The sequence below is a fragment of the Globicephala melas genome, chromosome 9 (genome assembly GCF_963455315.2).
Source record: "Globicephala melas chromosome 9, mGloMel1.2, whole genome shotgun sequence".
In the NCBI taxonomy this organism is placed as follows: domain Eukaryota; kingdom Metazoa; phylum Chordata; class Mammalia; order Artiodactyla; family Delphinidae; genus Globicephala; species Globicephala melas.
This window is the reverse complement of record NC_083322.1, coordinates 88,958,223-88,985,554: the sequence shown is the minus strand read 5'-3', so window position 1 is coordinate 88,985,554 and position 27,332 is coordinate 88,958,223. Positions and strand designations below refer to the sequence as shown.

General features: G+C 40.0%; 1 protein-coding gene across 1 annotated transcript in view; it reads right to left on the bottom strand.

Moving 5' to 3' along the window:
* PRKAR2B (protein kinase cAMP-dependent type II regulatory subunit beta) overlaps window positions 1-6,614 on the bottom strand; it is a 113,174-nt gene extending 106,560 nt beyond the window's left edge. Inside the window, exon 1 of the mRNA XM_030834398.2 lies at window positions 6,046-6,614. Coding sequence (XP_030690258.1) covers window positions 6,046-6,346 — 301 coding nt within the window. The 5' untranslated portion in view covers window positions 6,347-6,614. The remainder of the gene's footprint in view (window positions 1-6,045) is intronic.
* Window positions 6,615-27,332: the final 20,718 nt, after the last annotated feature.

The following is a 27,332-nucleotide window of genomic DNA, read 5'->3' as shown; positions in this document are numbered from 1 at the left end:
AGATACAGTACATCACTTTATGTGTGACCGCAAATGGAAAGCTTACTTACATGTCTTCAAATGGAAAGCTTATAATGCTCTTACATTAAATAATAGCTAAAGAGTTTGATTTTTAAGATATGAAAGTATCCAGTGCTTCAATTTTTGTTTAGGTATTTTCATTCTCTGCCATCCCTTCAGAAAAGGTGTAAGTTACTCAAAGAACCCTTCACAAGTTCCAACTAATTTTACTCCTCTCTTCCGCCTTCTCTCTCTCTTCCCATCCCTCCATCCCTCCCCTCCCTCCCTCTTCCCAAAGTTTAAAGTAATAGATGGATAAGAGTTTGAGAAACGACACTCTTTCAAAATCCTTTGATTTCCCAATTTCAATTCCTAAAGCAATCCATTTAATACTACTATTAAAATGAATAATGTTCTTAACTGTTCTTCTTTGAAAAGTCACAATTACCACCTATAACTCAAAATATTTTTAAAATCTTCTCTAACGTTACTGTTTTAAGCTCATAACTAAAATAATGGCTTCAACATTTTAGCCATTGTCATGAAGGATGTAATCCACTTCAGGAGGATTTAAAACTACTATATAAATTTGTAATAGCCAAAGACCACAAAGTCTCATTAATTACAAAATCCTGGTGTGCTTAGCTACAAATTATCAGCTGAAAGGATGTTGGTTTTATTACTATGCAACATAACTCACATTAAATCCTAAGAGGAACTGCCCAGTAAGCTCATTTCCTACTTCATCTTTCTATAAAGTGCAAACGTTAGATTCATCTCCACCAAGCACAATGAAATTGCTACTCAGAAAGAACACGTTTCTGGAATACTTCTTATAAATGAGATCATTTGTTTAACAGGTAATCAGCGCTTGCTGGGTGCGCTATCAGTAAGGACCTTGCCAATATTACTCCATTTATCCTCGCTAACAACTTCACGAGGCAGGCACTGTTACTATGATAACATGTCAACATGTCTCACACAGTGCCTCATACATAAAAGAAAATAGATGTTGTCTGAATTTAAAGTTAACCCCCCAAAACTGACTTCCATGCACGTTTTTCAAACCGATTAAATGGATTTAAGAGTTTCATAATATATTAAAAAGATATTTTAACTTTCAGTCCATTGCATAAGTACCACCACTAGAATAAATGTCTTTCTTTAGTCATATGTTGACAGTTACATGAAGTAGGAGGCAAGAGCTAAGGATTGGCTGCCTTGTCCCACAACAGTCTCTAACAGCCATCGAGAGAGCAAGTTCTTAAATAAGGGCCCATAGAAGTGGGCCTAAAAAATCGGCCAAAGCAACAGTCCTTTAAAGCTATGATTATTACTCTCTACAGTTTCCTGCTGTCAATTAGGCCATGAATGCAACATACAGATCAACCTATTTTTTCACTCCCAGTATGAACAAGCCTAAGAACGTTTTCACAGCAGATTCTTGGAAAGTCAATCTATTACCCCGACTGCTTTGCCACCTCATTTTTGGAAGACCACATACGCCATTTCAGACAGATGAATTTCTGACTTTTATTCTTCAAGTTACAATGAAGCTTAGGTCTTCTAATTCTGTATATAACAGAGATGAAGAATATTTGCTCAGAATCCTCTAAGAAAAATTCTCAGACACATGAATGTTACTCTTAACTCTCTTTCAACCATTTCCTCTCATGATAAATACCTTTGTTCCCTTAATCTCCCACCATAAGCTCCAACTTTCCAATATTTTGCATAATTTTCAGGATCTCTGGTAAAGTCTCCACAATCCCCTTAAACTGTAAAAATGCAAAGGTAGATAAAGTTCTCCAAAAACATTTGACGTAAATCAGAGTTAAGAGGATTAAGTCACAGATTTTACATGCTAAATTTCTATTTATATACCTTTGACATGCTTGCTTATAAGCTATGGTTCTATATTTTTGCCTTGTGTACCCACTTTGAACTCCAGATCTTTGCCTTCCATAATACAGAACAATAGGTCTTCCATATTTTATACTTGTTTATTTTTCTTCCAGTTTGATTGCTCTTCATACGTCCATATGTAATTTGTTACTGACTACTTGTCAACTGAGAATTTTATTTACTTCATTTTATAATTTCAGCCATTTCACTGAAGAAATAATTGAGCAACACAAGATCTCACTATGATGCCTGTATTAATTACCACAGATCCCACTCCAAATTGGTACTGATTCCAACTCGTTGGCTTACTGTAACCCTCCTAATAAATTCCAAGCCTGGGGACACTGCCCTTGCAGAAGAGACATGTCATGTTATATTCGCTTTCAATAGGATGGGGAAGAGGGAGGCAGAGACTCCATTATAGCTTTTTTCCCCCAGAAAGGGGATTGCCATATGCCATTCTAACACCTAACGGTTGCCCTTTTAACAAGAATTGACAGCAAACTGAAAGTAAACATCAGAAGTGATAAAATTAGAAAAGAATACAAGGGGAATTGGAAAGCAATCAGCAGAGGAAGGAATCCTTTGGAAAGGTAGGAGAGAAGTCAAGACTACCTTCACCCATCTGACTTTTGGCCTAGGGCCATCGGTGGCCATGGTCGCAAACCCTGGTTCACTTGCTTGATTCAACCACCATACTATGAGTTCAAGGTCATATGCTTGATCCCTCTATGTGAGTCAATGGGCACCAGCTTCACGGTCAAAAACTTGCCTTTTTGCCCAACCTCTCACAAATACCATCAACAAATACATTGTCCTAAGGAATTCATGAGAGTGGGTATGAATCAATCAAAGCAAATTTATCACCATTACTGAAAAAATAACCAGGAAAACCTGACCTGTGAGTCAGCCCATCATACAAATTCCATTAAGAAAGAAACCTCTGATGGTCGTGGGTCAGAGAGATGTGAGTAAGAAACCAGGCTCTGCTGCTTACTAGTCCTATGTGTGACCTTGGACAAGTTAATTTTTCTGAGCCTTAAAGATAAAACACATTAAGGACCTCAAGTAGGGCCTGACATACAAGGGATGCTCAAGTGATGCCAGCCCCACCCCCTTCCAGAGATAAAATCTGGAACTTAAGAGCACAGGGATGGAGCCAGGCCCACAGGTGTTCCAATCCCTGCAGCACACTAGCTGTGAAACACTGGGCAAGTGACAGTCTGTCTCATCTTTCTTATAAAGCTGGGATAATGAATTAAAACATTCAGATAGTGCCTAGCACAGTGAATGTCAACAAATGGCAGCTATTTTTAAACTGTTAATAAGAGAAAGTGATATTATAATCATCATTATCTGTTGACCAATATACCTCAAAGTGTGGTCAGTGAACTGTAGATATCAGAAAGAGCTGGGATGTCTGCAAAAAAAAAAAAAAAAGAAACCTGATGTCCACCCCAACCTATTCAAAAAAGCTCTCCAAGAATAGTACGAGGTAATGTTCATTTCTAAATCAAACATCCTTGAGATGTATACAAAGTTTAAGAATGATTGATCCACTTGGTCTTGTGCTATGTCTCAGTAAATTAAGACTTGTCTTCTAGTACTTTACTCTTCTTTAGTACTTACTTTTCTAATTCTTTACTATAACAGGAGGATTACCCAGTATCTGGTATTTTTTATATTCCAGCACTTTTTTAGACCTAGACATTAAACTGATAGGCTCATTCCTATTGTTTCCCCCCTCCCCGCCCCACAATGGCATTATTTTGACTTTTTCTTCCCCTCTGACCGAGGGTTGGCAAACTATGGCCTTGGTCTGTGGCCAGTTTTGTACAACCTTAACCTCCAGAAGGGATATGTGTTTAAAGGGCAGTTAAAAAAAAAAAAAAAAAAAGAAGAAGAGGAATATGCGATGGAGACCATACATTGCTCACAAAGCCTAAAATATTTACTTTCTGGCCCTTTACCAACAGTTTGCCAACCCTTGGTAGTCTAAAATTCTCTTTAAACTGGGGGTCTCACAATTTACTTTAAAAAAATTAAGAGAGCACTGATTAGAATAGAAAATACCCTAAACAGATATTTTTTACTACACCTAGAAAAGGGAAGTACATCACCAAAGTTTCTGTTATACGTATATGCATATGTGTGCACTGGAAAATGATCAAATTGGTTGCAGTCAGAACAGTCTTTGGCGGGTAGGAATGGGGAATAAATAGGGCAATTGGTTAACAAATATTTAGTAAAACTCACACTGAGTAATTTTTACAATAAAGGTGCTTTGGAGACCATAAAACCATATGAAATGATCCCTACCATTCAGAACTTAACGGCTTATTTCATTGCAAAACAAAAATCGAATCTGTTCTGTGTATAATCTACATTGTTGTAAAGAGAAAACAGAATCATAAATGCAAAGTACTTCAAAAACATTATACAAACAAAATATTTTACTTATACTAACAATATATTGTACTGAACGAATATACGTTCTTTATCAAGTCCCTTAGTCTTTGCTTTTCTCCAATCTGGGAAACTAGTCCTTTTTTTTTTCTTTGTGTGTGTCCGTGTGCATGTGAATGTACTCGTGTGTACATGTGTGTCTCAGGAGCATAAAAGAAGTATATATTAGATGTCTCTACCCCTTCTGTGTCATTCATCATTGGCTTCTCCTGCCCATCTGTTTAAAATATGTACTCTTTTATCCTTTTCTCATTTCTAATAAGAAAAGTATTCGATTAAATTCTTGTGCAAAATGAACAATGAAGACTATGATTCTCCTACCCCTGAAAACACTAAAAAGTCCAAAATTAAAATTTTTAAAGTAACAATCTTCCCTTTATCTTCAGAGAGCACTAATTTCCATTGCTTTTTATGATTGCTTCAGACAAACTAAAAATACCTTAATTTTATAACACTTTTCAACAATTTTGCAAAGAAAAGAAACAGCTTCCTAGGAACATATATAAGGAAATGACACTTTAAAATGGTTTCATTATATGAAATGCACTGCGGAAACACAAACCACAAGAAGTGTTAAATAAATAAAAGCTGGTGCGATGCTGAATGCATGGTTGCCTTACACCACAAAGAAAAAGCACTTGCACATTTGCACACCCGGGTATTTTAGCTTGGGATGCCACAAAGATGGGATTTAGGCACGTTGTGTAAATACAGAAGGCTGTTAATGTGTAAGTGTGTCTGCGTGTGTCAGAGAAAGAGGATTATAAGCAGAAGAGGTAGGACCTGCCAGGAGCAATTATTTGAGAAAATCCCTTTTTCTTTCCCATTCATTCTTACTAGCTTCAGTATCTGGCACAGTCCTTACAATTACTCACTGGCTTTTCATTCTAAAGACAACCGACAAGCTTTCAGAACTTCCTACAGTGTTTTTCACACACTTTTTTTTTTTTAAGGCACCAAATCATTCAATATTTGTTTCAAATAAAAAGCAAACCATTAGCTCGTTTCCTCATTCCAAACACCCCACGGACTGCAGGCTAAACGGGATCCTTTGTTGTGTGTCCCAAAATAGTACAACGCGGTATTGCTAAATTGGAAAATAATAGATGACTGTTTCCAAGAATGCCAAAGTTATCACCATAAATTTTGTTCTGCCCCGTGGGTCCAATTTCATGCTCCTTTTAGTGAATCTGCCGTCCTAACAACAGTAAAGCCAATCCGATTGAACACCCCTCGCCTTTTCGCTTTGGACACTCCATTAATAAATATAAAGGCTGAAAGAGGACGCCAAGTGGGCCAGCTTCATTTATGCACAGTGACATCCGTCAAGGGAAATTTCTCCAACCGCAGTGAAAGTTGTTTCTCAGATGCCCACCCCAAACTGGCCGGCCTCTGCCTCCGAGCCCAGGACGAGAGGGGGCGGGTGGGCAGAGAAGCCTCACCTTTGGGCTCCCCACCTCCAGAGGAGGGGACGAGGGGGAGGGCACAACGAGAGCGCGGAGTAGGAAGGTGGGCGAGCGGGAGAGACAGAAATGGATGCTGAGGGGGTGGGCGCGAAGGGAAGGTAGGGAAGGTGGGGAAGGCGGGGAGAGGTGGCTGAGCCGAGCTGCGGGATCGAAGAGCCGAGGGGGAGCGGCGGGGGTGGGAGGGGGCGCGCGGGGGTCGGTTCCTTACCGTTGAACGCCCCTGCGTCTGTGGCCTCCTCCTCCTCGCCGTTCTCCGAGCCGCTGTGCATGGGCTCCTCGGCGAAGTTGACCCCCCTGCTGGGGGTACCGCCCCCGCCGGCGGCGCCCGCGTCCCCCCAGGTCCTGCCCTCATGGCCGAAGCGCGCGGCGCCTTTGCGCTCGTTCTCCTCCTGCAGGCGCGTGAAGTGCTGCAGCGCGAACTCCAGCAGGTCCGCGGGCTGGTGCCTCAGCACCTCCACCGTGAAGCCCTGCAGCAGCTCCGTCAGTCCCGCTGGAATCTCGATGCTCATCCTGCCTCCCCTGCCAACGGGCGCCGGGGCGCCGCCCTCGCCCCCTCCCCGGACCGGTCTCGGGCCCCTCGGCCGCCGAGCGAGCGGAGACGACGCTGGCTGCGCTACCCGCTGCGAACGCGGCGCACTGGGCCCCGGAGGCCCGGCTGGCCCGGCCCGCGGCTCCCGTCGCGCGGCTGCTCCGTGCGGCTGCGGCGGCTGAACGAGCACGGCCTCGGGAGAGCTGGAAGCATCTCCAGCTCCTCCCGCTCCCACCGCGGCCGCTCCTTTCCCCTTCCTGGGCCGCCCCGCCCCCGCGCCCGCCCCGCCGCGGAGCGCGGGAGGGGGCGCCGGCGCGCCCCACGTGACCCCAGGAAACCATGGCAACCTCCGCCTGCGGGCGCCGGGTGCCTGCACAGCTGAGGGGCTGAAAACGCAGGCGGGCGCCGGCTGGCTGGCTGGGCGCGCTGCTAGGGGCGCGGTCGGGGCGGGGGCGGGGGCCATCCCCCGGGTCATCCCCCGGGTCATCCCCCGGCCCAGGCGCGCCTGGCTGTCCACCTGTCCGCACGCCCCGGAGCGGGCGGGCCACTCGGCAGAATTCCCACGCGTCATTCACCAACGGAGTCCACGCAGAGCTGGCGCCACTCGATTTGCCCTGAAACTTCGGCCTCCACCTCGGTAGCGGCATTTTATTTTCCTCCGAGAATCTAGTTGGATTGATAAGTGTGGGTGATGTCTTTTGTTTAAAGTCGTATAGTGGTACTGGTTATCTTTTGGACAAAGAAATAATGCCCCATCTTTGTGACACCTTTCTTTTTTTTTCGCCACATTTTATCCAGTCTTTATCCATCCTGTTTTATTGTTTTGCTTCACTGATACTATCCCATTGTCCACTCTATGCAGTTACTACTTGTTAAGACAAATGTGCCATTTATTGTGAGACACTTAAAGTCAGTCGATGCCCTTCAAACAGGATGGTGCAGCAATTTGAATAAAATGTCAGTGTCAGGACAGATGGCCCTTAAGCAAAAAAACCTTTACCTGATTAAACTGTTATTGTTTATTTTTAAAAAGTTCCCTTACGCTTTCAGTGGTTTTGAATTATATCTCCAAAAATAGGAATATGTACTTCACTCTAAAGAGAAATAGAATTCGAGATGTGTGCTTTAAAGAAGTCCTGGACTTTGAAACGAGGCTTATTCTGCGAATGTTTCCGGTTTTGAATTAGAAAATGTCTTTTGCCAATTAAACGGTATTTTAAAACACATCATTTTTTACCATGACCATCATTGTAAAATAAAATATCTCAATAGCAAGCTCACTTAGCTTATCTTTCTACCCACAAAAAAAAAAAGAAAAAAGTACATACATGGTTCAGAAACGTCAAAGACTAGAAATCAAGATGTAACAAACTAGTCCCTTTAATAAAAATACATTTTGACATTAATCCTTTGTTTATGACACAACTTATATTCACTCCATGAGTGAATGTTTTCTTTATTTCCATTTTTTAACTTCATAATAATATGTTGTTTTTAAATATAGTAAGGTACTTCTAATGGTAAGGGTCAAGCATTTTAAGAATTAAGCTTTTATGAAATACTATGATCCTCACTTCATGGCCCATGGTATTAGTCAAACTCTAACCATATAAATATTATATAGACCATATAAACATTATTATCTTTATAGACCCAATAATTTAAGACAAGTTTGCATCATCTTTCTTCATTTATGATGATGTTTTTATTAAGATTAACAAGAAAGTACAAAATATAGTAGCTTAAACAAGATAGAAGTTTATTTCTCTGTAATGTAAATGCAAGCAGCTCAGGGCTGGCATGGTGGTTCTAGGATCATTAGGCACCCAGCCTCCTTCCAGCTTGTTGCTATGTAATCCTAAATTTGTTGTCCAAATTGCTGCTCTACCTTCCTTCTACATCCATATTTCAGCCAAGAGGAAAGTGGAAAAGAGAAGGGAACCTCCCCTCCTACCACATACACATCCCCCGTCTAAGGACACTTCCAGGAAGTTAAACACACCGATTCCTCTTATATCCTCTTGGCCAGAACTTAGTCAACGGCCACACCTATGGTGTGACAGATTGCATTTTCCAAAGGTGGCTTCAGAAATCTCACCTGTGCCATGTGCTCTTCAACAGTGTGACCTTGCCACTCCCCCATCAAGAGTTGAAGCCTTAATTGCCCTCCTCTTGAATCTGGGTGGGCTTGAGACTGCATGGATAGAAGTCGTGCCAGCATGACAGAAGCAGCCAGCCATGTGATGCCCCATCCCAAATCTTTGAGCATAATAAAAAGCTTGTTTTCAGCCTCTATAATTTGAGGTAATTTGTTACTTTCCACAACAATAGTAACTCAAATGCATGGCTATAAGGAAAGCTTGGGAATTTGAGCTTTATTTTGAGCAGTGCTGTGCCAAGCAAACATTTGGAGATGCAGAAGAACCAATTCTGGGAGCAATAATCAGTGTCTGCCACAATGCTTAACACCCTTTCCCCCAGGAATGACAGAAGAAAAAGCACTACTTCCCCAAACATTAACAAGAGCCATATTTCAAAGTAGCATCCTATATTTTGTGTTTCAAAATGCCATTATTACTTTTCGTAGATTTACTGTATGAAGCATGGTAGATGGGTCTGTCATCAACCACAATGCCAGGGTCACGTGGCTGTCATTTTTTTAGGGGTATAGAGGTGAGTCAAACATGAAATGCATAATTGGATTAGATGACCTATATGGTCTCTTCCATCTTGGGATATTCTATAGTAATACAATATTAAAAGAAGACATGTTGGATTTAAAACATCTTTGCAAACAGCTCTCTGATAACAATTTTTATTTGCGTCCGTTCTTAAATCAATAACCATGGCCTGAAAAAGTAAAGCTTGATCCTCATATTCCTATTATGTTAATATTGTTCTCAGAACAAACGTTCACTTCTCAAATCATATTCTGGCTTTATTCACTATCTCATAACTGTTTTGGTAATATATGATTTCCCTTGCTGTCATTTTCAGAATATTTCCTTTTGAATGTTGAAGTACAGTGACAGTGACTTATGGGGACCATTTATCTTTGATTGCTTTAAAAGAACATCATTGATATTGATTCTTTGGTTGTTGATTTACAAAGCAATTTGCACTAGTTCCTCAGAGAATCAGAAGCAATTGCAAAAGGACTCAGAGTTCAGCACTGGAATGAAATAAGAGTGCTACCAAATTTGTTTTTGCACATGGGAAATTAAACAGATATTAGACAGAGACATCAGTTTGTTGATATGCTGCAGCTAAAACAAGACAACAGCATGGAGAAGCCAATAGTTTGGGCAACCTTTACAATGGATAATAATAACTATGGCCAGTCAATCATACAGCACTTCTTATAATTATATATAGCACTTCAATAATTCATATATTAACTATTGATTATGCAATACATCAATAGATATATCCTGATCAAGCCTCTTTGGTGCAAGAAATACATACCCACTCAAGGAAAAAAAAAGTAGGCAAACTGAAAGGACACAGGGGCTGTGCTTGCGCAAGGCCCACTGTGGCTATCACTCTTAGTCTCATATACCTTTAACAGTTCAGCACTGACTACTTTTGGTGTCTCTAGTTCATATTCTCAAGAGAATCCAGTGGGATTGGCTGGCCTGAGTGAGAGGTTCTCTCCTGGTTCAGTCAGTGTGGCCAGTGGGGTGCAGGAAAAGAAAATGGTCAGGTACAGAGGAATGGATAAAGAAGATGTGATATGTATATATATATATACACACACACATACACACAATGGAATATTACTCAGCCATAAAAAAGAATGAAATAATGCCATGTGCAGCTACATGGATGCAACTAGAGATTATCATACTAAGCAAAGTAAGTCACACAAAGACAAATACCATATGATACCTAATGTTGAATCTAAAATATGACACAGATGAACTTATCCACAAAACAGAAACAGACTCATAGACATAGAAAACAGACTTGTGGTTGCCAAGGGGGAAGGGGGGGGAGGGTTGGATTGGGAGTTTGGGATTAGCAGATGCAAACTATTATATATAGAATGGATAAACAACAAGGTCCTACTGTATAGCACAGGGAAATATATTCAATATCCTGTAATAAACCATAATGGAAACAGAAAAAAATAAATAAATACTAAAAAATAAAGGAAGTGGTTAGGTAGTACAAATACATGACAAAGCCCGCCTCTTCATTAGAGAGTGAAGTCCCAAACATGGGCACTGTCGGTGGTATAGGCACCACACACTTATATGCTAAAAGATGGTCACCTCATAGCCTGAAAATCTTGTAAACATTTGCACTGAGACAAGATAAAACGTTTAATCTCTAGATGCAGCTTTTCAAAGGATTGCCTCTAGAAGACCAATGGTTCTCCAACTCTAGGGAGCACCAGAAACACTTGCAGGACTTGTTCAAATACAGTGGCTGGCCCATACCCCAGATTTTCAGATTCAGTAAGTCTGAGGAGGAGCCTGAGAATTTGCTTTTCTCTCAAACTCCCAGGTGATGCTTATACTGTGGGTCTAGGGACCACACTTTGAGATCCTCTACACCAGATTCCCCAGGGAAGGGTTTATACACATACCATACGCGTTCTGAGAAAACAACTGTTTGAAGTAACTTTTTTGCTTAACGTCAGAGCGTAAGTTTTTCTTCGGCTAAATGAGGACTAAAAGCAACTTCATTATTCTGTTCTCCTTTAAGGGCTCTTGCAAAGTTAAAGAGATTCTCAAAAGCAATAGAGGATGGATCCTGAAATGCTACGTTGCATAAATAGAATGTGGGTTTCCTGTTAAGGACTAGGGTGAACTCTCAAGTTTATCTCTGCTTCCTGAAACTCTACTAAAATAATGGCTAAAGGAATGGGGAAAATAAAACTATAAACTCATAAGGACAAAAGAACCATAATAAAAATTTTACATAACAATAAAAAATTTAATTATTCAGCTTTCAAAAGGAAGGAAATTCTGCCACATGCTACAACATGGATGAACCTTGAGGACGTTATGCTAAGTGAACTAAGCCTGTCACAAAGGACAAACACTGTGTGATTCCACTTGTATGAGGTATCGAGAGTAGTCAAAATTCCTCAAAACAGAAAGTAGAATGGTGGTTTCCAGGAGCCTAGGGGAAAGGGAGATGAGGAGTTGTTTAATTTGTAAAAGAGTTTCAGTTTTGCAAGATGGAAACATTCTGGGGTTGGTTGCACAACAATGTGAATATACTTGACGCTACATAGACTTAAATACATTTAGCACTCCTGAACTATAGACTTAAGAATGGTTACGATGGTAAACTTCGTTTTGTGTATTTTACCACAGTTAAAAACTTAAAAAAAATTTTTTTTAATTAAAAGAAAAAAACAGGAGAAGAGACAAGAGAGCAAGTGACAGTTGTCTACCAGAACTATGGAACTAACTGAGCAAACTAGAGAATGCTGGAACACAAGCTCGGGTGAGAGGTCAGTGAGAGGAAGCCAGCAAGAGGCAAGATCACTTCTGTGTCCCAGGGCTCAGAAACAGAGAATCTGAAGACACTGGGTGCCCCTGAAGGGGGAGAAGGAGCAAGGGTTAGTGAAATGTTTGTAACGGGTGTTGACAACACTCTCCACTCTCTCGCCCCTCCTCTACAGAGGCGAGCAACTGCTCTCCTTCACTCCCAGCAGGAGATGGAGGCGTTGACTTTCTATAGAGGTTGGCACAGCTGATTGTGGGGATAAAGTTCTCTACTGAAAGGAAGGGGACTGATTCTGATTTGGTGAACTACTTATTAGTGGCCTCCTTCCCCTACTGGACTCTGCAGATTCTGATTTGGACTCTGCAGATACCCTCCTAGGCAGGAAATCAGAGGATTCCTTTTTAGGGAACTGACCAACCCAAGAAACAAGACCTACAGATGCTGACATTTGAGGTTCCCTTGGTGAAAAACTTAGCTCTCTGTCTTTTCACCCTATTTGAAGTTCACCAGTCAATAACCACCCCCACCCCTACACACCTCATAAACATGAATTCAGGTAGGAATCACCCAATCTCCAGGGAAAACTTTTAGTATGAAAGACTGAGATGAAAATAAATGAACTAAAAAAATAAACTCAGAGAGGTGAAGGCTGCAGTGAACAGAAGAAAAATTAAGAAGCACTTTAATATCTTCCAATATAATAAAAATATAACAATTGTTAACATTTGTTTATCAGATACTGTTCTAAGCATATTAAGTCTATTAACTCATTTAATATTCACAAGGACCCTATGAGATATAAATATTATTATACTACAGATGAATAAACCAAGGCACAGAGAGGTTAAGTCATTGCCCAGGATCACACAGCTCACAAATAGTACTGGGATGGGACCCTAGGCAGTCTGGCTCTTTAGCCAGTCTCCTGTATTTGAAAGGAATAAGAAAGAACTCTCAGAAATGAAAACTATGATAGCAAAAATATAATCTATAAAAGGGTTCAAGATAAAGTTGAAGACATCAGAAAATAGAACACCAAGAAAAAAATGTAGAAAATGGCAGAGGAAAATAAGAAGGTTAGAGGATTGATCCAGGAAACTCAATATCTGAATAATAGGAATTCAAGAAAGAAAACAATGAGAAATGGATAAAATTGTTAAAGAAATCATGTAGGAATATTCGCCAGAGTTGAAAGATATGAATTTCTAGACTGGAGAGGACCAATAGACAGGCCCATGGGACAATAAATGAAAACACTCTCACCAAGCCTATAATACTGAAATTTCAGAACAGTAACAAAAACAGAAGAGTATAAAAACAAAGAAAATCATCAGACTAGTTAGCAGCAGCACTGGATGCTAGAAAACAATGGAACAACATCTTCAAAATGCTGAAGGAAATTATTTTCAACCCGGAATTTCTTTATCCAGCAAAATAAAGGTAGAATAAAAGCGGTACGCGGGCCTCTCACTGTTGTGGCCTCTCCCGTTGAGGAGCACAGGCTCCGGACGCGCAGGCTCAGCGACCATGGCTCACGGGCCCAGCCGCTCTGCGGCATGTGGGATCTTCCCGGACCGGGGCACGGACCCATGTCCCCTGCATCGGCAGGCGGACTCTCAACCACTGTGCCACCAGGGAAGTCCTCTTCACTTAGTTTTCAGGACACTACTTTTCTTTGTTTGCCTTCTCCCTCATGGCCATATCTTCTCAGTCTTATTTTCCTGGAGATGTCTAATCCTTCTGTCCTCTAAATGTTGAGGCACCCCAGATAGCTTCTTTCTCCACACTCACTTCCCAGGTGATCAAGCCCAGTGGCTTTCAATACCATTTATATCTGAATGATTCTCAAATTTCCATCACCAGTCCTAATCTCTCTCTGAACCCAATACCTCTATATCCAGCTGCAGCGAGATGTCTAATAGGCACCTCAAACTCACCACGTCCAACACTGAACTCATTATGGGTACTCAATATTTACTGAGTAAAAAGGAAGAAGGAAAGGGAAAAGAAAGGAGGAAGTTGTTTGGGGGAGGGGAATGCACACAGAAGGAAGGCTAAGGGAATTCTTAGGATGATGGTGAAGAAGGCCTGAGATAGCAGCTGTTTGCAGGTCTAGAGATCGTCCAGGCCCAGTTGAAGCAGAAAATCAGAGACATACAGAAGGAAATCCCCAAGGAAGAAGAAAGGCACTGACAAATTATCTAATGTGCTTGATTATACTGAGAAAACTACACCTCTGGCAGAGAGTTCGGGAAATGAATGAACAATAGTTTAAGAGAAAACTACAACTGAAGAAAACAGCAAGATCTACTCCAGGGAAAACAGAAGGTTGAACAAGAAGGTTGAACAACACTATGTGACTTAGCCATGAGCAATATTTATGTAGTCATAACAATGAGAACTGATTCAACCAAAAAGTGTGGTATGACTATACTGGGCAGAAAAAGAAAAAAGGGAAGTGCATCTGCGTGTGTGTTTATGTGTTATGGAAGCATGGCATAAGTGCACTAAATCCTGACATTCTGTAACAGGAAGTCAATAGAAATATCTAATGGGAGAATCAAGAAATAGTTAACATATATATTATTTAGAAATATGTCATTAAGTAGCAAAAGAAATAACTTAAATTTAACTGCAAGTGGTTGTTTCCAGCAACTGGGAATGACCTACACATACTATTGATACTTTGTTAAACTAAAGAGTATGAATTACTATGGCAGGTACTAAGTTACAGGGATTCCCACATTTCATATAACTTTCTTTTTTTCTGGGTTCAGGAGATCATACAGCTGTGATTTTCCAGTCCTTATTTAGTGGGCTGAACATCTCATGGGAAAACCCAAACCTGCATCAAGTTTCATGAATTTTAGAAATCGGTTGCTCCTAAGACAGGTAGCTACTTTTTACAGGGAAGGACCTTCAAGGTATTCATTCTCTAAATATCCTATTTATTGTCTCACTGAGTTGAATGTTTATGAAATTTTCCTTTGTTTTATAATATCTTATTCTACTTCAGTTATGTCCTTTTGTTGTTCTGTCTCCAATTTAGTTACTCCATTGTCACTTGTGAAATTCAAGAACCAAGGTTCCCAGGTGTAGAATTCTCTTGCTAATCAGCATCCTTCTGGGATCGAATGTTCCATTTTTGCTTTCAGTCCTCTTAGAGCTAATGTGTGCTTTATTTGAAGAAAAGTTTTACCCTTTACCCTGCTTCAGGGTCACAGTATCTTTTGTTTGTCAAACCGCATGGTCAAGAAAATTCTAGTTGGCCTTTTTCTTGTCAACAGAAACAAATTACACATGTATCAAAGCAGAAGGGGATACTTGGAGGTGTTTAAATTACATTTTATTTACCATTTTAAAGGTAGATCTTCTGTATTTTCCAACTCTCTTTTACTGCCCAAGTTCCAGAATTTGTAAAAACACATATAAGCCAGGCCTACATGGCAAACATAGAGAGAGCTCTCATTTTTGATAGACTCAGGGTCATTCAGATCTTTTTGTGCATGAATGTTTTTGTTCATCCGCAATCAGCCCTTGATGTTATCCCTCTGCAGAGGACTCCAAAATGAATTAGATTTTTAATTCAGACATCTCTTTTAACCAGCAAACCCACAATTTTATTCACCTGCTGGAAGACTTTGCATGGCTATGTTGCCAACACCTCAAATTCAATCACCAAACTTGTCAGAAACAAAAATTAAGCTCTGGCCCCACAGAATTGTTCTTTCCCCTTTGTTCTCTATATCCATAAATGGCATCATAACACCTCTAGTCATTGGCTTACAGTCACTGTTGACCTTTGCCTCCCACATCACGAACTGGATTAGTTGTCAAATCCTGTTGATTCTATTTCCGTGCTGTCTTGCTGCCATTTGTGCTCTCTCTGCCGTTCCTAATGTCTCTGTTTTAGTATGCTCAGGCTGCCATAACAAAATACCATGGACTGAGTGGCTTAAAGAAGAGAAGTTTGTTTTCTCACACTTCTGGAGGCTGGAACTCTGAGATCAGGGTGCCAGCATGGTCAGGTTCTGGTGAGAGCTCTCTTCTGGCTTGTTGACAACCTCCTCACCAAGCCCTCCCATGGCCTTTCCTCAGTCTGTGTGCTTGGAGAAAGAGGATAATCTCTCTTTCCTTCTTCTTATAAGACCACCAATCCTATTGGATTAGGACCCCATCCTCATGACCTCATCTAACCTTAATAACCTCCTAAAAGCCCTGTCTCCAAATACAGTCGCACTGGGAGTTAGGGCTTCAACATAGATATTTTGGGGTGACACATTTCAGTCCATAGCACTGTGCCAGGCTGGGGCTTTGTCACTTCTTTCCAGCCAACTGTCTTCTAATTAACCATCCTGTCTCCAGTTTTTCCCATTTCTTGTTACACATTATTTTGAAAACTCTTTCCTGGATACATTTCTGTTTATGTCCCTTTCTGCTAAAAAAAAAAAATCTTCCAATGACTTTTTGTATCCTGGAGAATAAAAGCAAACCTCATTATCATGAAATTCAAGGACTCTGATAATCTGATTCCAACCTAATTTCCCAGCTTTAGCTCAAAGTCCCCATCATGCCATTTATACCACAACCAATCTGGGACACTTGCCTTTCTCTTAAAGTACCTTTCAATTTCCTGCCTCCAAACCTTCACTTACTATTTTACTATTACTATTTTACTTACTATTTCCAGGTTTGCCCCACCTGGAAACCCTTACATATCTTCACCAGTTAAAAATCCTACCTCTTGGTCAAATGCCACCCCTCATTCATGAAAACTTCTTTGATCCCCTGGCCAGAAGTAACCACTCCCTATTTTGTGTATCCTTTTGTATTTGTATTATAACTTTTTATTTTATTTGTGGAATTATGTGGTCTCCCTCTGGAAAATAATCTACTAGGAGAAGAGGTCATGGCCTGGCTTGCATATGATATAGCAGATCCTTGCAGGGCTTAATACCTGCAGACATTCAGTGAATATTTGTTAATATGAACCATGACTCTATTAACGGGAATTATAATATTTCATAGTCAAATCGACATAAGATAGTACTTGAATCAGTGATTTTCAAGCTATGTTAATTGGAGCCATATTCTATTCCATACCTCAGGCTTTGACAAAATATTTTATTTGAAGAAAGGATTTTGTTGCCAAATATTTTAAACCATTGATATTACGCAACTCCTTTTACTTTGTAAACGAGGAAAATGAAGCCAGGTGGAGATTAAAAATGACATTCCCAAGGTTTCCCAGCTATTTAGTAGCAGAAACAGAATCAGCAAGATATATATATAAACTGCGTCAACTGGAAAGGTGTATTTGTAGAGCAGCTTAGTGACCTCATCTTTTCTGAGATATTACCGTGCTACCAGGAAAATGAAGATAACATCTGAAACGAATCATCGTAACTCAAGTGAGGGCACCTAAGGTTAAATCTTGTTAAATCATTTCTTGCAGGCACTGTTTGTTACTTCAAGACTGGGCAAGATCTTGTTTTCTCACGAAATGTGTTATTTTCCATGGATCCTAATAGAATAAGCCTATCATCTTAAAAGGCTGGACACAAGCTAAAAATCACAAAAAACTCTACAAAATGTAAGGATTGAGCAAAGATTTGAACATATAGTGTTCCCCATGATTTCTCAGAGACACTGTCATACTAGGATCATGCAATAATTAGGAAATCAAATATATTTACTGCTTGTGTATGCTTGCATCTATGACAATGTTAATATCATAATGGCATTTCCAGCTGTTGCTTAGTTCTTGATTTTTTAAAAATTTCTTTTAAGGCAGGCCCGAAGTTCACAAGGTCTCCAAAAGATGAGGAAGGATTGAAGAAGCATGGAAAGCTACCAAAATTATTGTTTTAACTGCAATGTTACTTTACAGTAGTACTTCATTCTTAATACAGCACAGCGTGACAAGGCTTATCTATGTATTTAAATAGAACTTGACACTTAAAGGACGAAGAGCTCTGTGAAGCATGCCTTTTTTGGTATGAAATAATCCAGGGAGGATGGGAAGCTATTGGGAAGAGAGTTTATCATCCATAAGAATAATAATATGTCCAGGAGGCTACTTCCTGGTCCAATTTATGTATTTAGATTTGATTTCCTATTTTTGGAGTACATCCCAATGAATCAAAAATACTAATGCTGAGAGTTGCAGTAAGCAAAATAAATAAGAATAAGCCTTGAAAGATATTTGAAATGCACCTATCTTCCAGGATTAAAAAATGTGGCAAGTTACCTGTTTGACATAGATTAAGGAACATTTCCTTTAATAGCTGTAGTGGCTCTCTGAGAGAATTCTGCCATGAAGTCAACATTATTTAAAGCACCTACTCTGTGCCAGGCACTGTGCTAGGAGTTCTGTTCACACAAAGGGACAATTAGGATCGAAGTAAAAGGTTCCTGTCCTTACATTCTGGTTAGGGAGACTGACATTACACAAATAAATAGAAAACAAATTACATAATTATGAAGAAATATAGGATGAGTCTGAGAGTGTATAAACTGGGAGACCTAATTAATTTGGAGGTGAGTGGAATTGCGTCCTCCTAGTCGACTGCTGGTATTGGGTATAAGCATGCCATCTTCTGCTATTAAATCGAGGCAGAGGATGTTAGCGGCAGGGCCAGAGCAGCTGATAACATTATGCAGATCCCCAGCTCAGAGCCAGAGCCCCCGAGACAGCAGTTGGCAAAACGTAGCCATAAAACTACCATACTACCCAAACTACTAAAACTTCCATAAAACTACCTCCCTTGAAATACATCTCCCCACAGTGTGCAGGGACCCTGTTGAGTCCCCCACCAAGCTGGCTTTATGGTATAATTGCAGGAGCCTCTGATTCTAGTGGGTAGGGGGACAAACAGGTCAGCATTAGTCATGAAAAAAATACTTGACAACCTTTTTTTTTTTTTTTTTAAAGCTGGCCAGTGCTTTAGTCATAAGACTTCATAAATGGTTTTAATTTTGTAAATTAATTATTAATTAATTAATTTATTTTGGCTGTGCCATGTGGCATACGGGATTTTGGTTCCCTGACCAGGGATCCAACCCATGCCCCCTGCATTGGGAGAGTGAAGTCTTAACCACTGGACCGCCAGGGAAGTCCCAATATTTTAAATTTAAAACAATTTTTCTGGGTGATATAAAAAGAGAGAAAACTTGAAACACTCACAATTGTAATATTTATCCAAAGCTAATCTTTTCTCCTTTCATTATTTATACACTGATGAGTTTCTTTCATGAAATTCTATTCATTTTATAGTTCAGATTTAATAATTGTTAGTATAACAGAAACCTAAATTTAAATATCTCTACCCACTCTTTAGATATTTTGGGGGTTGTTGTGCATTTTTATTTTTACCCAGAATTTTCTTCCTAAGGCTTGAATGCACTATTTTATGTCAAATAATTCCTTAAAAAGCTAACTTATTTCTGTGTTCTTGTGTTCAGTGTTCTGTGTCACACATCTCCTGATTGACCTACCCTCTTTTTTCTTCCTATTTTTTATTTGTCATAGTTCTCTGAACAGAAGAACTCTATTCACCCTTTGTTCTCCATTTACGACTTCTGGAAAACTTGGCTACTTGGCTTTCCACGAAAAGTTATTTCTGAGTCTATCCATCTTTTTAAAATTTAGACCCTGAACACCTACAATGTCACCATTTTCATTGACCATCAATGTTCTATAGAGAGCTGTCACATTCTACCCTTGATTCAAGGTCAGTCTCCACTGGCTAATCTCTTTTACTCATGCTTCCTGAGTTCTGAGTTCACTGACATCCCTCGTGCCCATCCCACCATTCAATTTTCTCCACTCAATTTACAAGTAGCTTACCTTTTTTCTTTAAGTTTCCTGTCCGTTATCCAATCCTCTTCAGTTTTAGAAAAGTTGAACACATCCCTTTAAAATATGCACTATCATGTCATGGCCCAGCCCTAATGAATGTTCCTTCTCTTTTTTGGAAGTTGTAAGAGGAAGATTGCAATGCTTACATATGCCATAAACCACAGTAAAGCCAGACAAAACAAGCACTGAATGCTGACGACTAGGTTTGGGCACCTTACCTTTCTGGGTCTCAGTTTTTTCTACAAAATGAAGGAATTAAATACTAGGTAATCTCTAAGGTTCTTTTTAGATCTAGAGTTCTATGATTCTAGGTATGTTTCAATAGAAATACTTCACATCCTATACAATGTACATAGATGTTATAATTTTAAACTCTATAGGAAATCAACTCTGCTTAACATTCTCTTTAATATCTCTTCCAATTTTGTTTTGCCTCCTTTCACCTTTTAAAAAATCTTACTTTTAAGATTCTGATAAAAATTTAATTTTCTTTTCTCATTTTTTCCTCTTCTTTGCCTCAATCACTCTATAGTTGCTTACACTGAATCTAGACCTACGTATTTGTCACCAAAATGAAAACAGAATCCATCTGTTCTTGTCATCCTTATAATAATATTATTTTTGTGGATTACAACTTACATATGCTCTTTCCCTTATTGATACAGTGTACTGGCCTTAAATCTGTGGCACAATTTTTAAAAATAATATTTTAAATAATAATACATGATATTATTTGAAAAACAAGAAAATATTAGAATTTCACATATTCCCTATATCCAGAGACAATAGCTGTTATTTTTTAAAGCAAGTTTGGGATCATACTTTATGTATTATTTTCTCCTGATTCCTTGATCCACCGAACAGATTGCTTCTACCATTTCTAATTCTGTCCTCTTTATTTATATAGCTGCACTTTTCTCTAAATAAGAGATTTCCAATCTTTAATAGCGCTCTGCTTTCACTGATTATGCACAGAAAATTTTGCTTATTAATGTTTCATTAGCATTTTACCATGGAGTATATTTTCAGAGTTTCTATTGTTATGCATATTGCAGAGGGTTGCATGAATATTCTTGCCTTATTTCAAGCTTTATCCATAATGTATTGGAATTCTAATCACATTTTTCTAGCGTTTTTATGTATTTCACACAGTCAGAAGGCAACCCATATGCTGACTCTATTTTTAAAAGATTTATGTCTCGTATTGACGACTGTCTCTTCAGATAAAGGCACCATTCAAGCTCTTTTTGGTCATTCTGTTATTGATTTTAAGATACTGGAAAGTCTAGTCTGTCATCTTCTTTTTGCAGCATAATTTTAGGCATGAGGTATTATTCTGTCGCTTGCTACTACTAGTCTTTGCAATAAAATTATGAAAACTTAAATCTGAATCAAAAAGTGTGGAGCACCTCCAATTACTGCTATTCTTTTGTTAGCTTCCTTCAATGAAATAGTCAAAAGCACTGGTGTAATGGATTTTATTATTTCCCTTTTCTCCAGAAGCAAACCGAATCTATCTGCCAAAGGCTTATTTTAACAGTAGGGGAATTATTTGCAAATGCAGTGGTAAGTCAGTCTGTTCCAGGAACTCTCTTCTTCCTCCTGAACTTTACTATGCTTTCTAACTCTCAGACGTTTTCCTCTGCCACTGAAAATACAGTCTCCCATTAGGAAAATAAACAGTACAATCCCAGAGCATTAGAAGGAGTCCTGTTTCATCCCCTAATACTTGCATAATCCTAAGAGGCTCTCCTTTCAGAGCTGGACTGCATGGGCATGAATCACGCCCTAGCAGTCTCGGTGTCACTCACAAGTTATTGCAGACTTCTCTTTTCTCTGGGGAAAAAAAAGCCCAACATTAGGTAAACTCTCCTATTGTTTTCATCTTCTCTTTTTACTGATATTTCTTTACTTACTTAGTTCCTACTTTCTTACTCATCCAGCAAGCTATCAAACCAAGGACCAATTTCTCCTCCATCCAACTTGTATACATTAGTCTGTCTCTCAGTAAAACTTACTCGAGTCAGTGCCCTCTTTTACCTTTCCCAAGCTAGGTTGACTCATTTTTTTTTTAATTGAAGTATAGTTGATTTACAATGTTAATTTCTGCTGTACAGCAAAGTGACTCAGTTATACACATATATGCATTCTGTTTTTTTTGTTGTTGTTATTGTTGTTGTTTTTGCGGTACACGGGCCTCTCACTGTTGTGGCCTCTCCCGTGGCGGAGCACAGGCTCCAGATGCACAGGCCCAGCGGCCGTGGCTCATGGGCCCAGCTGTTCCGCGGCATGTGAGATCTTCCCGGACCGGGGCACGAACCCGCATTCCCTACACTGGCAGGCGGCCTCTCAACCACTGTGCCACCAGGGAAGCCCTGCATTCTGTTTTTATATTCTTTTCCATTATGGTTTATCACAGGATAGACTCATTTCTTCTTTAATTTCAGGAATTTCTTCTTCTTGATTGACCCCCACTCCTTCGGCTGCCTCCGTGATGCTAGGCGTGCCAACTCCAGGCCTCCTCCTCAACATCTCTGTCTCGCAGCCTGACCCCACTCTCCAATCTCACACATGCTAGGTTAGGCATTTTACTTGATGACTCTTCTGATTCCAAGCACAAAGCGCAGCTACTCTCTTATCACACGTCCTTGCTTGTTTGGGAGCAAGTTATTACGTTTTATACGACCATGTTCGAAAAAATTCAACTTTGGTTTTTTTTTTTTTTTATATGTTGGGGGTAGGAGTTTATTAATTAATTAATTTATTTTTGCTGTGTTGGGTCTTCATTTCTGTGCGAGGGCTTTCTCCAGTTGCAGCAAGTGGGGTCCACTCTTCATCACAGTGCGCGGGCCTCTCACTGTTGCGGCCTCTCTTGTTGCGGAGCACAGGCTCCAGATGCGCAGGCTCAGTAGTTGTGGCTCACGGGCCTAGTTGCTCCACGGCATGTGGGATCCTCCCAGACCAGGGCTCGAACCCGTGTCCCCTGCATTAGCAGGCAGATTCTCAACCACTGCACCACCGGGGAAGCCCCTCAACTTTAGTTTTTATATTTATTTGTCTTTAGCTTTGCTTTCCTCCTTGATGTTGGTCCATAGTTGAGTCTGAGAAGATGAAAGCTGAATGGAAAAGGAATCAAAGACTAGACGAGAAATAATCCACACTTAGGGGGAATGACATCCACAAATATCAGAATCAGGAGAAAGTTCAGTGGGCCCCCTCATCCTGTATGAAATGTAACGTAAATCCACAAAAGGAGAGGTTCATAGTGAGGCATTTATACTTAGCAAGAAGGACTTGTGTCTTTCATGAAGACCCAAACCAGAGAGTTAACTGACAATATGATCAACTGATTTTCATTCAGATTAAATCTTTTGTTGAGATGGGTAATTACTGTCACTTTGGTTATTTTATGTGGGCTTACGTTCCTGATAGCCATCCCCTCCCCAAATATTAACACTCAACTAGCAGAGCTTCCTTTGCCTCTAGGCTCCCAGATCTTCCTGCAAAGACAGTCACAAGGATTTTAGATGGAAGGATCAACTCTTGGAGCTTGGAGGCAGTTTTAAGAAAAAAAAAAAAAAAAGATGATAACTCAATATTTTTTTGGTCTCTCTCTAAATATACATACATGTGTACATATGTATGTATACATAAATATATATTTTATATATATGAGTGAAATTATAAATAATGAGCATATTCTCTTGACTTCAGAGATTACTGCCATAAAGAGTAATCATAGTCTCCCACAAAATCTTCTCCCACAATCATAAATAGAATATTGGGCTTGTACAGACCACGATCTGATCGATGTGATCAGAGTGGCACTTTGCACGTTTTAAAATTATAAAACATTTTTCTCATATATTCTTACAGAAACCTCGACATTCTGTGCTCCAAGTATGTTGATTTGGCACCTCCCTAACTCGGGCTTCTGTGGTTTTTAGTTATTCTCTGAACATTTTTGTCTGTGCTGTGCAAGAATGTTTTATAAGCAGCATTTTTTCCTGATTACTCTTTCTCCCTTTTTTCTCTTTTTCTTCCTTCCTTCCTCTTCTCTACTGTATTAACTATTGCTATGTAACAAATTACCCTCAAACTTAGTGGCTTAAAACAATAAATATTTATTAGCTAATAATTTCTGTGGGTTCGGAATTCAGGAGAAACTTAGAGCAGTGGTTCTGGCTCTGGACGGAAGTCAGCTGCAATTTAGGGCTGCAGTCATCTGAAGGCTGTGCTGGGGCTGGAGAGTCGGTTTCCAAGATGGCGCACTCGAAGGGCTATTGGCAATTGGTCCTAGTTCCTCTCCACAGGTTTACTTGACTGTCCATACAATATGGCAGCTGGCTTCCCCCAGAGCAAATGTCCCAGAGAAAGAGCAAGGAAGAAGTCACATTTCCTTTCATGAGCTAGTCTTGGAAGTGCTACACAATCTTTTCTACCAGATTCTGTTGTTAGAAGCAAGTCAGTAAATCCAGTCTACGCTAAAGAGGAGAGGAATCTAGCTCCACCTCTTAAAGGGATAATTATTATTACCAAACCAAACTTGGGTCCGCTCACCCGCATGCAGTAGAGCCAATGTACCCTATGAGGAGTCCAGGACAGCTAGTGCTCAAAAAGCCCGAACTCCCAGATGTGTTTCAACAAAGCATTTTTAAAGGACAGGCAAGGGAGGGGAGTTCCAGGGTTTGTGATCAGCTCATGCAAAATACTCTGATTGGTTGATGGTGAGGTAACAGGGTGGTGTCACAGGGGTTAACATCATTAATCCTTAGGCCTGGCTGCTACGTGCTCTGGGTCTTCAAGTAGCTAAAGCCTTCCATTTAGCGAGGGTTTTAGCATCTGTAAAACCACTCAGGAAATGTGCATCAGATACTGCTATCTAGGTACTTCAGAGAGGAGCTACAGCAGAGGATATGAGGGAAGGATCTGGCCTAGGAAGATGGGGTCCTGCTTGGTTACATTACCAAAGAAATTGTGGGCATATTTTAAAACCACAAAATCTACCTCCTTCTACCTTCCTTTTTTGGAATTCTTATTGGATGAAAGAAAACTGTAAAACACCCATGTTGCTGTCTTTCTTCTAGAAACTAAAATAATGTTCCCTGGAAGAAACAGAGTAGCAAAGGACTAAGAACCAGAAAGCCAATTTACTCTCAGTTCTCTAGTTAAGAAACTTTGTTATCTTAGGTGAGCCACTTAACCTTACTTGCCTCAATTTTATACATTGTTAAGAAACTTGACACTCTTTAAGCTTCATTTAAAATTAAACATTCTGTTTTACTACAGATGGACAATAGGCACAGAAAAAGATGCTCAACATCACTAATCATTAGAGAAATGCAAATCAAAACTACAATGAGGTACCGCCTCACACTGGTCAGAATGGCCATCATTAGAAAATCTATAAATAACAAATGCTGGAGAGGGTGTGGAGAGAAGGCAACCCTCCTACACTGTTGGTGGGAATGTAAATTGGTAATAGCCACTATGGAGAACAGTATGAAGGTTCCTTAAAAAACTAAAAATAGAGTTACCATATGATCCAGCAATCCCACTCCTGGGCATATATTCAGACAAATCTGTAATTCAAAAAGATACTATGTGAACCCCTGTGCTTATAGCAGCACTATTCACAATAGCCAAGACATAGAAACAACCTAAATGTCCATCAACAGATGAATGGATAAAGAAGATGTGGTGTGTATGTGTATATATATATATATATACACACACACACACACACACACACACACACACACACACACACACAATGCAATACTACTCAGCCATAAAAAAGAATGAAATAATGCCATTTGCAGCAACGTGGATGCAACTAGAGATTGTCATACTAAATGAAGTATCTCAGAAAGACAAGCACCATATGATATCACTTATATGTAGAATCTAAAACGTGACACAAATGAACCTATCTATGAAACATACTCCTGGACGTAGAGAACAGACTTGTGGTTGCCAACAGGGAACGGGATGGGGGAGGGGTGGAGTGAGAGGTTGGGGTTAGCCTATATAAGCTATTATGTATAAAACAACAAGGTCCTACTGTATAGCACAGGGAACTGTATTCAATGTGATAAATCATAATGAAAGAGAATTTTCAAAGAATGTATATATATATATATATATATATGTATAACTGAATCACTTTGCTGTACAGCAGAAATTAACACAACATTGTAAATCAACTATACTTCAATTTAAAAAAATTTTAGGGCTTCCCTGGTGGTGCAGTGGTTAAGAACCCGCCTGCCAATGCAGGGTACACAGGTTTGAGCCCTGGTCCAGGAAGATGCCACATGCCGTGGAGCACCTAAGCCCGCACGCCACAACTACTGAGTCTGTGTGCCACAACTACTGAAGCCTGTGCACCTAAAGCCTATGCTCTGCAACAAGAGAAGCCACTGCAATGAGAAGCCCTCGCGCCGCAACGAAGAGTAGCCCCCACTCGCCGCAGCTAGAGAAAGCCCTCATGCAGCAATGAAGACCCAATGCAGCCAAAAATAAATAAATAAAATAAATAAATTTATTAAAAGAAATTTTTTAATTAAAAAAAATCTAAAAATACAAAAAAAAACCCCACCAAACCCAAAATTCTACTTTACTTCATTTATTTATTTTTCAGGAAAGTAATACCTAACATTTGTTCTTTCACAGCCCCAAAGATTAAATTCCTAGCTCTTTGGGGTTTTATTACTATATAACTAGTTGGCTACATATTTGTGCTCCAGTCTTATTTACCTTTACCTCCCATTGGTAATATATGGGTTTAAAGTCCACACCAACTTATACCATGGTTCCAACAGGGAAGAGATGGCATGTCCAAAGTAGATAATGGAGGAGAGTTTAACAAAGAGACTTTACGATGGTGTGGACAGGAATTAGGGAGACCAACAAGGTACAGTGGGACTAGCCACACCAGGAACCGTTACCACCCCGACGCCAAAAGGGGAAAAGGGGGAGAAATGTCCCAACCTCATTTTCCTCCTTCTCTCTGATCTCTGATGTCCCATTTATTGGCCAAACACAACCTTAGCTGGCTAAAGAGTAGACCTAATAAATGGAAAATAGGCAGCACACCCCCTAAAATGAGTTTAAAATTAAACTTTGAACATGAAAATAGGAATAATTAAAACATTATAGATAAAACCAGACCCACCTTGAGAGGACCCAACAGACTGAGCACCAATATAATCTGGGTCATCTGTGTATTACTTTAGGGAGGCAAGACTGAATGGCGATTATATCTAAGGAAATTATATTTAGTTAATTATATTGGATTGCATCTAGAGAATAAATGTGTAAATAGAAATAAATAGAAGGATATTGAGAAAGAAAGACTGTGACAGTTTCTCTAGCAGTGGCTAGAGGGATGGTGCCCTGACCCATGAACACCAGTATCTTCTGTGAGGCAGATAATGACTGATAGCACGCACTGGGCTACCACTGCTCAGTGACACTGGGCATGAAGAGTATCCACCTCTCACCCCTTTGCTGTGACCCATTCTCTTTAGCAATCCTTTGATGGTAATGAAGGAGAAGAGGGCACGAGAGAATGAATGGTCACGTCCCAGGTCTCCAGTGAGCCCCTGACATGGGCCACCAGGTGAGGGTCCTTGGCTTT